Source organism: Puntigrus tetrazona, chromosome 19 (genome assembly GCF_018831695.1).
Source record: "Puntigrus tetrazona isolate hp1 chromosome 19, ASM1883169v1, whole genome shotgun sequence".
Classification (NCBI taxonomy): Eukaryota; Metazoa; Chordata; class Actinopteri; order Cypriniformes; family Cyprinidae; genus Puntigrus; species Puntigrus tetrazona.
This window is the reverse complement of record NC_056717.1, coordinates 8,686,527-8,700,589: the sequence shown is the minus strand read 5'-3', so window position 1 is coordinate 8,700,589 and position 14,063 is coordinate 8,686,527. Positions and strand designations below refer to the sequence as shown.

Sequence of the window (14,063 nt, the reverse complement as noted above, 5' to 3'; positions counted from 1 at the left end):
CGGAAGGCTTTGAATACAGCTGAACAACGCAGAAGAAAACATATAGGGTACTTTAAGGACACATGTTTTCGGTGATTTTTGGAGCTTGCCAGTGTGAATCAATTACAATGCTTTCATTTCAATTAATTTTAGATTTTGTATGAATTCACACAATCTCATTTGTACATTTTAGTTCACTTATATGCCACTAAGGGCTGCAATTAAGGTTAGGGGTGGGCCTTCAAGACTGATATACTGATAGCAAAGCTCTTTTTCTTCATCGTTTAGGGGTAATAATTATACAGCAGTCTACTGTTACATGAACATCTCGATTCTGACCGAGTTGCTGGATGTGGCATTTAGATGAATATGCAATTATGTGCTTGAGGCTTTTCTCTTAATAATAAAATAAACCCAAAACAAAAATGACAGCAGTGGGGACAAAAAAACAGTAGACTAATGTTTGCTTTGGCCAGCTGTTTCAAACTCTGCTTGAAGCGTAATGCGATCTTAATGCCTGTTATTTTTATTAGAAAATTCTTCAGCAAGTCGTAACTATATTAAGAGTATTTTTTTTGAACTTCCATTGAAGACACAGGAACAGCGTTGAGTAAAGTATCGACTTCCTCAGAAGTATGACGGCAACATATGTGATTATACAACACTCCTCCCCTAACAAGCTTCCTACATTTGACAGCCTCCAACTAAATGTGTCCTCTCTTCTATTAACTCGAACTGTAAGCTGAAAGGTACTGCGTTTTTAAGCTGCTGTGGCACAAGGAAGAGGATTCACATCATATCACATTTGGCATTTGATCTGGGTTTGTGTTGGTTTTTAGCCAGCTGTGCTGTGTTATCCTCAGATACTCTCGCAGTTTTTTTTATTTATTTATTTTTTTACCCGGGCCTCAAGCTCCTGTCTCCACATATAAGGATGTTCATCATTCTAACTCTAGTTTTGCCTTTCCCCGTCCTCTCATCGCTTTGTAAATATGGCTCAGTGTCTAGTATTACAGTAAAACATCCACATATTTCTCAGAATTGTCCCTCTAGTCTAGCCCATTTTCAGACTCATTTCTTTGTCAGTTTTTTTTTCTTTTTCATGCGTGTGTTTGTTTTCTTCCAGCCAGATTAAACCAGTCCCCATACTCTGCCTCTTAACCATGTTTACATGCGCACAAGTCGATTGATATCTCAATTTGGGCATATTGGGAAATTTAGTTCCATACATTAACAGAAACGAACATTAAATCAATGCACATATGTGTAAAAGCAGAGTAGAGTTTCTCAAATCTACATTTTGCAGTTTAGTGTGCTCTTATGTGCTTTCAAGGACATGAATGAGAATTAATGAGTTGATTAAATTACTCTGCAGAAATATTAAAAGTGAATGACGAGAGTGAGCATCTCTATTATTTACATGAGAATCATGGGAAATGGAAGCGCGTGTCTAAATTTATTAATTAAATACGCTGATTACGTATACAGAAATACTTCAATAGACTTTTTCTGAATAAAGGCTTAACCAGAATATGGACTATAGTTGAAAAACCATGCAAAATCACAATAAAGCCTTATTATCTTTCTCCACTGTGTTTTTTGAAAGAATGGTTATCATCATTTTTTTTAATGGCAGTCGAATAATGAACAGACATTTCACACAGTGACATTTCCAGCATGCTCAGATGGATATGAGGTTGAGTTTGCAAACTCTTCAAGTGCTTTTCAGAGGTTATCAGTGGTTAAGTGTAATGCTGGCCTCCTGACATAACTTCTTTCTTTATTCAGGCACAATGAAGATGAAAATAGTCTGACATTTTTAGTATTTGCCGTTAGATAACATTCAAGTGCTCTGCAGTCTTAAGTCGGTAGATTAAATATGAAATGAATCATCCACTGAGGTTGGGCTAAATGATCTTGCTGAACACACATTGCTGTTCAAATATTGACCTGTTTAGTAATAAATTAACTGAAGTGTTTTTAATCGTATGAGATTGATGTCAGTGGTTTAAATGTAATCTGTTTTTGACTATATGATGCATGTGCTACTATTTGTTTTTTAACACATCTTAGTGTTTTATAGGAGATATTAAATTCACTTCTTAGCACATCAACTTAATATGTTAACTTGTCCGCTTCATCTATATCAGTGTGTTCAAACACTGCAGCTTTTACAATTAGATTATGTGAACATATGATCTTTAAGATGAGAGAAATGAGGAAAATATGAGGCGTGTACGGCCTTCAAAATAAAGATCAGTTCAGTTAAACTATGTTAAATTGAGGCCAACATTTCAACACAATTATTTATTTTCTTTCCAAACGTCACCAGTAAAACCCATAGATATGACTAGCACGGACATTGTACAAGGACTTTGTTTGTCTTCGCATGTATAAAATGTGGATTTCTTTTTGGTCCACTTCTGTTTGGGTCTCTGCCAACTTTCAATAAATCTTTTAGTAAATAGAAATGTTTCTGAAGTGTTTCCAGAGTTGGACGTTCATGACTTTAATAGAGCTGAATGGGACAAAGCATTACTGACCCAAGTTGTGTTGTATTTTTGTCTTTGTATCGTTCCACCTTACATTTTTTGCGCTTTTTGTTATTTTTAGGCATGCCTGTGTCACACTGTAATGCATGATTGTGTTTTTGTGACTTGGGGAATGTTTAACTTGTTTGTTCTTGCTCTTTCGAAAAGGTTTGGCTTATCACCTCATGTTTGCATTTTTTGGAAATACAATCAGTGGTTCTAGCTAACCCTCATTCAGTTATATTAGTGAAGGCTGCTGATAGTGTTCACAGTGTTCAAATAGTGTTCATGTGGAAATGAACTTAAGTGCCTCCCAATTTCAAGAAGAATGTTGGATTTTTTAGGACCCTTTTAAACAATAGCAGCCACTGTCACGACCACATGATCTTTCCGGTCACAAAACAAGAGCATGCATTCAGTCATCATGCGCCCGCTTTAGAATCACATTTCACTGTGTTTACAATCTTTCGGTTACAATAAAGACTCCTTTCCTGTGCAGCGACGTAAGTCAGGCTTGTTATGACATTTTTGGTCACGGAGTCATCCGATGGTCTAGTTGATTTTGAGGTTGTGTGGTTTTGCCCATCCTTGTTCTGGCCCGCTCGGCGACACTTTTGCAAAAGCATGCATTACCACAGCATGAGTAGAACAGGGTCAGTCGGTCACTGCCACAAGCCTGACAGTTGGCACAGATGTTTGAAGTGAGTTCATCGCTCTTCCAAGGAGGAGTGGAGAGCATGCAACAAGACCAGATGAGCATCGCACATCTGCTGGGATTGAACTCCTACCTTAGAGCAAAAGACCGAGGAAGACAACGGGTCCTCAGAGCAGAAGGCCTGCTGCGGGGGATCCGTGATAACAGTGTTCTTTTACTGGACGCATTGTGCATTGTCTGCTGTTACTATAGAAACTATAATTTATACAGGCGTTAGGAATCGTGCTGCTGTTAAGTTGCAGTGTGGGTTGAGTTTGATGAGATTCACGTGTGCAGATAGTGTCCGCTTGTGCATGTGTGCATGCGGCCGTCCACACGTGCTTGCGTGGGAAATAAAATTACTTTTCTGAGAGCTGAAGTGCTGAAAGGAAATGGACTCTGTTAAATCTTGATGGTGTTTGTTTGCTATTTTTGGATTTTCAGTAAAAATAGCCTACTCTAACAAACTTGCTTAACAGTTTTTTTTAGGCTCTCTGAACTAGTTTAGCCATTTATTAGTAGTAATTAAGCACATTTTAAGGCCTTCTTTTACATTAACTTATTCTACATCCCTGATCCCACCAAATATAAACTTAAGAATGACCTTACTATCAATAAGAAGCAAATTAGAAGTTTATTGAGCCAAAGGTCATATTTAATAGCTAATAAGCGTTCCCTTTTCTAAAATGCTACCACAAAGTTTAATGGAAAAAGAAAATAGTCTCAATATTTACTGACACTTTCGTTGTTCTTAACCTGTCTATACCCTCTAATGTAACATATTTGGAAGAGTCTTGTTGACGGTAGTCATTGACTTCCAATGTATGACTGAAAAATGGCTACCGTCAGATGTTTGGTCATACAGGTTTGGGACAACTTGAGGGCAAGTAAATGATGACAGGATCTTTATTTTTGAGTGACCTATGTCTGATACGATAAGTGAATTGTGTTTATGTTATGGTTGATAACCAAGAAATTGGAAATATTAAAATTCAGTATTTTTTTAGATAAATGAAGGGTTAAAAAAACAAAAAAATCAATCATTTGAAATGATATGTCAATTTAGGAATCACACAATTTTTGTATAATATGCAAAATTAATATTAATTTTGAGATTTGCAATTCAGTCAGTTCAATTAAATAAGCGTTTTGGAAGATGACAGCAAAAGTAACTGATAACTGATATGGTACCGATATATTCTACTTATTAAAGATACTGTATCTTCTTAGAGTACTAATTTTCAGAGGACATAGATTTTTAGTTTTGTTCTTTGTGCTTAGATTTATGCTTAAAACAAAAACACCAGGATTCATAATTCATAATGTGGGCTGTTGGGAGGAAACGAGGGACCCTGTTCACCTCACACACAACACACCCACACATCCATGTACTCACACTCACACACTCACTCACACACACACACACACACACACACACACACACACACACACACACACACACACACACACACACACACACACAACACTTTTTATTCAGTACTTCTCCAGCCCAGCTTCAAGACCCCCTCACACCCTCAACGAGCCAGATAAACATGGTCCCTGCTGGAGGTGACAAATTAATGAAGCCCCCCTCCCTGGTTCTTTTGTCCTCGTCATCCGTCTCTCACAGTGAAGAGTTCAGAGTTGGGTGCCAGGCAGCTGTACTCAGAATACTTATGAGCGGTCGTGCCCGGAGGGACGGGGATGACGTAGCCCACATCAGCGGCGCTTCACGAGTGCCTGTGAACCGAGACGACTAGGCCTGAATAGAATGAGTTGAACAATCCCAGCATGCACTGGGTGGCACAGTGTCGCTTTGTGTTTTTGAAACTGAAGTGGAACCTTTGTTTGTTGAAATAATAAGCAATTGGTTATATTGGTTTCCTTGTGTTCATTTTGTGTTTTGATAGATTTCAGCATTAACCCCTGGATGCATGAATTAAATTGTTACAAAACATTGTACCATTAATAATTAATATTATTGTACCACAACACACCCACACATCCATGAACACACACACACACACACACACACATATATATATATATATATATATATATATATATATATATATATATATATATAAAGAATCATATTTTTTTTTTTTTAGTTTAGACTATTTAAATTCTGTTTTATTAGAAAATATTTTATATTTTCAATTTTAAATAACTCAGTATTTCATGTTTAGTATTAATATGAAAAACAGATTTATTTAGAAAATCATGCAATTTTAGCTAGTAAAGTATAGTTTTGATAACATATGGACCTAGAACAACAAAAAGGGACACTTGTTTTGAAATACTTCAATATAATCATTTCAAGAGTTCTCTGATTGGATGAGTTATTTTAGACTTCAAGAATTGTATGCTGCTGTGTTTTTTTTTCTGTTTATGAGGATGATCTGAGTGGTTGTCATATGATCAAGATGTACAGTACATTAGTTCATTCTAGAGGCAAAACCAATATAACATTACCCATAAATAGCCTGTTATACCAGGCTCTTTTGTCTTTCCTCTGCAAACAGCATCTATTTCAGATCTGTATTGGTTTGCCGTATCTTTATATAAGCAATTATGTATCTATTGCACTAAGCATAAACCCACAGGTGTATGATAACCTCCGACAAACAGCCCCTGGATACTGTGAAACCTCAACTATGAAGAGAATCTCGGCTGCAAAACCCTGATTGTTTCCTCTTGTTTTGGTGTAGATATAAGTGGGTTACGAAGGTTGCATGCTGATCTGGGGTCAGAATGAGTCTCTCACATCGATGAACACAGATACCCTCATTACCCTCAAATTGCCACTGTCATTATCCCCGCTTTGCTCTGAGGAATTATGGGAGGTTGGAGATGAGCTATAAGGAGATCAGGGATGATCTTGAAGGCTTTTTTTTGTAAGCAGGAGATTTCTGTGCCCTCGCTGGATCATTATACTTGATAGAAATGAGTGATGATGTCTGTCTTTCTGGGCTCCATTAAGCCGCCTCATACTTCTAAGTGCTTTTTCTGCGTCTTGATATGTGGTGGGCTCAGGTGGCTTCGAGCGCTGTATAAAAACCTCTGAATGTGCACCGTATGGGGTCTTCTCACCCAGCAGTGCTATTTTCAGTAACCGTATACACGGGAGATTAAATGACTCATTGCATGCTTTCCTGTTTGATTTTTCAGCTGGTTTTATGTACTTTCATTTAGAGTCATGGTTGTCAGGATATCTTTTTAATAGTGAGCCGGTAAAAAACTAAATCTAGTGAATGTGTAAGGTTAATTGATAGCAACTGTTGTAACATCAGCTATACAGTAACATCAATTTGATTTTTAAAACCCCTCCCAAAAATCTGTGATATGGATCAAGTTCATTTCATGTTGTTTTACCAAAAGGAGTAGCTGCATATTTCTGCATTTAAACCCCTGAAATACATAATCTTGTTTTGTTCAGCTTAAAATGCATTAATGTAATCACCGTTTATTATTTATTATTTGTGTGTTTGAAATAATTTACTACGTCATTAAAGGGATAGTTCACCCAAAAGTCAAAAAAAGCCATTCATTTTATTATCCTCTAGCCATTCAAGATGTAGTAGACCGTGTTGGGCGTAACGCATTACAAGTAATCCAAGTTACGTAATCAGATTTTTTTTTTTTGACTAGTAAAGTAACATATTACTTTTAAATATCTGAGTTACTTTTGTTTTCCCATTTATCGACTGACAGGTTTCCTGTCCTCGAGTCATTGTGTGTGAATACAGTACAGTTGTAAACTAAATGTGAATGTGCATTTAAAAAAACAGATGTAGCATTCAACAAAATGAATTAAAACAATGAAATACACAAACCTGCAATAATTAAATGTTAAGACAAATGTATCCCATTTTATTTACCATTGTCTCTGCTGCTGACCTTTGACGATTCAGTTCAACCATACTAATAAGCAAAAATGACTTTTTCTCTATTCTACTGTACAGACATGAATTTACTTTTCCTTCAGCCTATGGTTTATTCATTACACTTTTTGGACTAAAAGGCCCTTTACTTAAAAAGCAATACAAAAGTAAAACAACACTGGTAGTAGGTGACCTTTATTATTCATTAAAACGAAGAAGGTTTTTAGCTCCTTTTGGACCTTTTGTAATTCATACAGTGCAAGTCAAGGGCTAAAAAAAAACATACCAAACTAAACATCTTGAATACTGATTATAGCTCCTGATTATATATTTTGGTCCTAATGGGCAGCGCTTTATTTTACAGTCCTGTTCCTTGTGTACATACTATGTACTTATTGGAGTTATTACAGTAACTAGGTAATAGCTAGGTACTATCCCTGGACCTACCCCTAATACACTGTAAGTACATTATAAGTACGAGTATGTACATGTACTGTAAAAAAAGAAAAGTGCAACCCAATAATGTATATGCAATTATAGTAAAGCACCGACTAATAATGGAAATTCTGTATGTTTTGCATATCAAAAGCATATAAAATGAATAAACTAATGCTAGTCGACTCACCTTTTTACTACGAGAAACCATAAAAGCGTTAATTTCTCCTCTTCATTCAGTTATGTGGTTTACACATGTTTGTACATTGACATCAAATTCGGTCCTTCTTATCACCATCATTCTACACACACACAGCCTTTTCTCCCGTCTGTACCACTGACGTCTTTCTTACCCAGAATTCTCTCTGCCCTCTCGCAGGAGTGTCCTCCCGCTTCCCAGATATCATGGCTGCCGGCACTCACTCTCCTGGAGGGCCCAATGGCATCATCAGGAGCCAGTCGTTCGCCGGCTTCAGCACCCTGCAGGAGAGACGCTCACGGTGAGGTCATCTGCTCTGTCAGAGGCTGAAACGCCAACCTTCCTCAATGAATACAAAGCATCGGTTTTACCAGTGTGGAAGATAATAAATACACCACACCCACTGAACATTTTAAAACCAATAATTCCTCCCAATGCTGCAGTAACAGCTGCCTCTCAAGACTTTCCGCTAGGTTTTGGAATGTAAAAATAAACTCCAGAATTGCAAATGTGAAACAGTGGGTTCAGTAGCGGCTTTAAAGAGCGTGTTTGTTCAGGGCACGCTGGCTTATCTTAGCATGACGGAGTGCATCGTGAGTGGATGACCCTTAGGCAACAGCATGTGCTCATTCTACACAGTGGCCTAGATTTACTGTAGCGCTACTTCCAGGGCTTTTTTTCGACTGCGTGCGTGTGACACGTTCAGACATGTCGAGCAACCAACTGCCATTGTGTTATTACGAAACAGGAATATTATTAGATGTGGTGGACTGTGACATCCGAAGTAGGCTAATAAGCACCCTGACAGAAGTCTTAAATGTCAGAAAGCACTGAAGAATATGTATAACACTACAAGCTTTATCCGCATTTGACATGAATCCTTGAAGCCTCCTAAAAGAGGAGAGGGTGGTTATTTACATGGATATTACAGCATGAAGTGCACTAAAATGTCAACACTAGACTACAGGCTTCAGGTCTGCACTAAACTCTCTGGCTTTTACACTGTATGGCTGTATTTTACCACAAAAAATTAAAAGAGTAAAAGTAATAAATTATTTATTTTAATTATTTCTGTGTAATTATGTTATTGTTTTTTTTCGTTTCATATTTTATTCTAATTTCTATTTTCAAAATTCAAAGTGATTCATTTCATATTTTACTGAATTAATGTTCTATTAAAATAAGTATTTTGTTAGCACTTTGCCATGTAAATGATGAATTTATTGCTATGTTTGCAAAAGTATTATCACAGTGCAAACAATCTTAGGAGTTGTTTACTCTGACAGTAACAAAGTCAATTTATACAAAATATCATTATAATTCTAATAATTTTAAAATGTCATCTGGTGGGGCAGCATTTTATGCAGACGATTTCAGATGAGCTGCAGCACAACTTCAATGAACATTGGTACACATGTTCTTGATATTTCTTTAAGATTCATTCACATCTGTTTGCATGTTTTCAGGTGTAACTCCTTCATGGGGAACTCAGCAGTGCAGAAGAAGCCCATCTCAAAGCCCAGGAAGCCCCATCTGTCCGGGCACAAGTCCAGCAGCAGCAGCAGCTCACGAGAACCACAGCCCAAAAGAGTGGAAGAAGTTTATGGGGCCCTCAAACAAGGCCTGGAGTGAGTGCTGCCCAGATGTTTCCTCCGATGCTCATTTCTCCTATCGCACAGATCTCCTCTCTCAGTTCTCGCTGCAGTCGTACTGAACACACACTGTCTGCATGAATCACTGCTGCTCATGAAATCTTTCTGCGCTTTCCATTGTTCCGCAGTCATTCTGAAGTTGTTGTCATTTTCTCTTTCTGGCAGTGAATATCTAGAGGTGCACCAAACAGAGCTGGATAAACTCACTTCTCTTATGAAAGACATGAAGAGGAACTCCAGACTGGTGAGACTGGATGTGACGGCATCTACACACTACTGTTTATGCTGCAAACCGATCTTGATGAGCAAATATCATGAGCTGATAAGTCGAAGGCAGCAGGGAGGGATATAAATTCTCCAAAAACAAATCAGCAGCTGGTGAAACAACATTGTAATATAATGATTTATTGACAATGTCAGAATAGTCAGAATAAAAGATTGTAGGCAGTGAGGCAGTATTTATCAGCTCTGATGTAGATATCCATTTTGGATTTAGTTTCTGACTGTTATATCCTGCTGAAAAACTGAAAAGGAAGTCAAAAGGTCATGTGACTCTGAAGACTGGAACAATGCAGCTGAAAATTCAGCTTTGAATCACTGGAATAAATCACATATATTATGCGTACTGTATGTACTATCATTGAATATCTAGAAATGCTTTAAAAAAGATGTTTTACTTGAGAACCAATACTGTTATATTAAGACTTATCTTCAGAGAATATATTTTAATAGGATATATTCTGGTGTACTGCAGGGGCGGATTTTTTCTTTTTATTATAAAAATTAAAAAAGCAAGTCAAAAAAAAGTACAAAAAGAAATTAAAAACTCATTAAGAAGTCATTAATTGCAGTACAGCATATGTTTTAGTTGGATGCTGGTGTGCTGGAGTCAGACTTCTTTACTAGCTAAAAAAGGCAAGAAAATTCCTGGTCAACTATTTTCAATGCTTTTTCAGTTAAGTTGGTCTTTTCAGCAGATATTTTGTCTAAATTGAAATAATATTTTGCCTTTTTTTTAAATAATGTTGATTTTTTTTTTTGTAGCATTTCCACTGATTTCACTGATTTTCGCTTTTTCTTTTCTTCTTCAGGGTGTGCTGTATGATCTGGACAAGGTAGGTCACTAAACGCACTAATTTGTCTAACTTGTCTAAGGTGACCTGCGTTAACCTTTCTAAGAAGTTTGAACTCGGTAACACGCAGCGGGAAAAATAAGCAGCTTTGCATAAATGATGTTCTGCATTCCTGCAGCAGTGATTCGTTATTGCGACACCATAATCGCTGCAGGTGTCAGCCGTGCTGAAAATGAGGGACTCATCCCTATTTGAAAAACTTCCTTCTCTTATGGGCCGTGTGACTAACTTTTGATTTTTGACATTTTCTTTTTCTTTCTTCCCAGCAAATCAAGACCATAGAGCGATACATGCGACGACTGGAGTTCCACATGAGCAAGGTCATTTTTATATATACATATGTGTGTGTATATGCGTGCGTTCGTGTGTGTGTGTGTGTGTGTGTGTGCATTGATCGTATGTTTTATAGATTGGAAAAAGTGAAGCCAGTAGAACTAGTGAAAAGACAGTATTTATTTTTCTTCGGGTTTCCAATGAATGTCCTGACTCATTTCGAGTCTCCCGGTTTGACATTCTCCAGTGTCTGGAGTCCTGCTGCGTCCCCTTCTTCTTTCAGTGTGTTTTAGTGACATTACAGGTGGGTGTCTGCTGTAAACTACAGTGCTGATTGGCAACTCAGCAGCACGTCTAGTCCCGAAGTAGCCATGGCAACCTGACGACAGTAGCTTTGAGGCTGTTGAAGTGCAATTCATAGCTCAAATTAGCCCTACGCACTTGAAATTAGCCCCGCATTCAGCTAGCTCACTGGAACACTCTGAACCGCGCGGCAGTGTGCGGATCTCGAAAAAACAGTTCAATCATAATTTTTTTGTTTTTTTTTGTTTTCGCCGTTTATAAACAACATTTTGCGTGCGACTTGCACAAGTGTTTTGTTTTCCTCTGTGTTTTATGCTGTTTATGGTTGCCACTGGATCTAGGTCAAAGCAATTCTCTTGAGTGATGAGCAAACCTCTGATGGCTCAATCCGGGGTGTTAATGAGCGTGTGCATGTCTAAATAGGGGGAGATGCGTGTTCTGTATGATTTTGGTGAAATGAGAAGGGAACGTTTATGTTTAAAGCTGATCGGATCTGTGCTGCCCTATTTAGTTCGCATGGACCATCAGTCTTGACATCCCACAGGAGAGAAAATCACAAATGAGGTTTCTTTAATATCTCAACTGTTTCTCCCAGGCAGTATAAATATTGAGCAAATGAACACGTCTCCTACCTCTCATAATTTTCTCCTGAGGATGACTACCCTAGTAATTTCATAAGTGTCTTCCGTAACACTTTATTTCAATAGTCCACTTTCGACATTGCACTAATAGTAAGTAACTTTGCAACTACATGTAAACTAGCAGTCCTTAGTAGACTGTCTGCTTAATAACTAACACTTTATTTTGATGGATCCGCAACATGCAACACACTGTCTGAGGAACTTTGCAAGTGTATGTCAACTCATTCTACTAACCCTAAGCCTACTTTAACTGTCTACTTTGAGAATTACTAGACTTGTAGTTGCAAATTAATTTAGCTGACGTGTAGTTAGTAAAATGTGGTCTACCTAAATAAAGTGCAAGCTGCAGAAGTGGTCTAAAGTGATCTTTTTAACAGTTTAAACCGGTAAAACAAATTAGACTGAATCTTTTGGAAATGAGCATACCTGAAACGAGGACTTTAATAATAACATCCTAGAAAATTATACCTGCACGATCAAACTGATTAATCTATTGGGATCTAATTTCTACATGACAACCATTTGTCTGTGTCTATTTAACCTAAAAATCACACCGACCCGAACATTAAATTCTGTTTTTTGAGTTGCTGCTGACACCAAGAGCAGACAGGGACCATGTTCAGGTAAGAAACCGCTTCATAAATAGCCTTTAACTATACAAAGTATTATTGCTGTCTTACAGTCATTAATATTATTACAGAAGTACTAGGATAAAAGTATTTAAACACTCCTGTAACGACTGAAATAGACACAATATATGTGTCAGGTATATATTTGGACAAGGGCACAATAATTTACTATATGGCAGTTTTACCAATTATTTTAGCTTCTGACCAAAACTTTTTCATATGTACTTCTCCGGCTTTTTTCTCCATAAGTGGACAATTGACTATTTATTTATTCTTTCTTTATTTCTACATCTGTTTGAGCTGTATCTTGTAGTAGTAGTAGTAGTAGTAGTAGTAGTATACAGCAGTAGCAGTAGTATTTAATTGAAAACATGACGTGATGTTGTGCCATTATTGATGCATAATAATATGACAGATGATGAACTGGTGAAGGAGGAGGATTTGTTCCAGGAGCAGGGCTTTGCTGCCTGTAGAAGCGGCGCATTAAAGGGGATGAATTCAGATGCCCAACTTCTTAGAGAGGGTTTAAACGTGACAGTCAACAATTACTGTTAGTCTGTCAGCATGCTAGAACATAGCACCTTCCCTAAGAAGTTAATTCCTAATAGGTCGAGTCCTTTATTCCTTCCCTTTTAAAGCAGCCGGTGGTTCTGACAGTTTTGTTTGACTTCCATAGCCTCTGTTGAAAGACATCAGCAGAATAATATCCAGCACATTAATCTGGGAGAGCTGTGGGTAAAGAGGCCAGAGATGGCTGTAGGAAAAATAATGTCTATAATTATGTCATTATTTTATGTGTCTCGCACAGAAAGGATGTTGATAACTGCCTCAGACTGTCAGCAGGGGTTTTTGCTTTTAAAAATCAACTTTATCACAATAACATTTTTGTCTCGCTTGCCCATAGGAAGTTAGGCAACACCAAGAGGAGGTTTTAAAAGGGTTGCAGTATGTGATCTGGCTTTGGACCCAAAAGATGTTTGATGTGGGTGAATTATTGTTGGTTTAATCTCTGTTTAATCAGTCTGACATCCCCCCTGAGTAGGGGTCTAAATCCTCTGATCACAGCTGTAACTTAAGAGGGTCTTTCCACTTCATCCATTTAAAGTATCCTCATTGTACAGTGATACATATTAATATGCCATGTGCCCTCTTCCTTCTGTTGTTTTTGCGGTGTATGTGAACCAGCTGTGTATTCTTGGCTTGTTATTTGACTCAGTAGGCCTAATCCGAAGCTGCACACTTGCGATGGACAGAGGGCTGACAAACAGCTGCTCACACGCACGCATGGCTGGGTCGAGTCGCGCCTTGGACCTCTGCTGTCAACCAAAAAAAGTCGTGCCCAAGTAGATCAAAAGCGTTCCCAGCGGGAACGACTATTTGCAGAAATGCATATCTGGGCGTGTGTCACACAATTTCCCCCAGATGCATTATTTTCATCACCAATATACTCCTACACACCCCACCACTAATACACTAACGTATTATTATATTAGGTTACGTTAGATTATATTACATTATATTACATTACGTTAGATTATATGGTGTTATAATATAATATATTACATTATCCAAAATGCTTGTTCTCTGTACCCTTCCAAAAAATTTTTTTTGACACACATATTAAGGACTTACTTCAACATCTATTTAATTTAATATATTTACTATACATCCATCGTCTATATATTTATCATATATAACCCTGGTTTACTG

At 37.6% G+C, this 14,063-nt stretch overlaps 1 protein-coding gene across 4 annotated transcripts in view; it reads left to right on the top strand.

Annotated features, from left to right (window-relative positions):
* The window catches only part of ripor2 (RHO family interacting cell polarization regulator 2), a 54,187-nt gene that overhangs the window by 25,728 nt on the left and 14,396 nt on the right, over nucleotides 1-14,063 (top strand). For all 4 annotated transcript variants that reach the window (XM_043217959.1, XM_043217958.1, XM_043217962.1 and 1 more), the window contains exons 2-6: nucleotides 7,903-8,023; nucleotides 9,189-9,350; nucleotides 9,540-9,618; nucleotides 10,466-10,489; nucleotides 10,774-10,827. In XM_043217959.1, coding sequence (XP_043073894.1) covers nucleotides 7,903-8,023; nucleotides 9,189-9,350; nucleotides 9,540-9,618; nucleotides 10,466-10,489; nucleotides 10,774-10,827 — 440 coding nt within the window. The remainder of the gene's footprint in view (nucleotides 1-7,902; nucleotides 8,024-9,188; nucleotides 9,351-9,539; nucleotides 9,619-10,465; nucleotides 10,490-10,773; nucleotides 10,828-14,063) is intronic.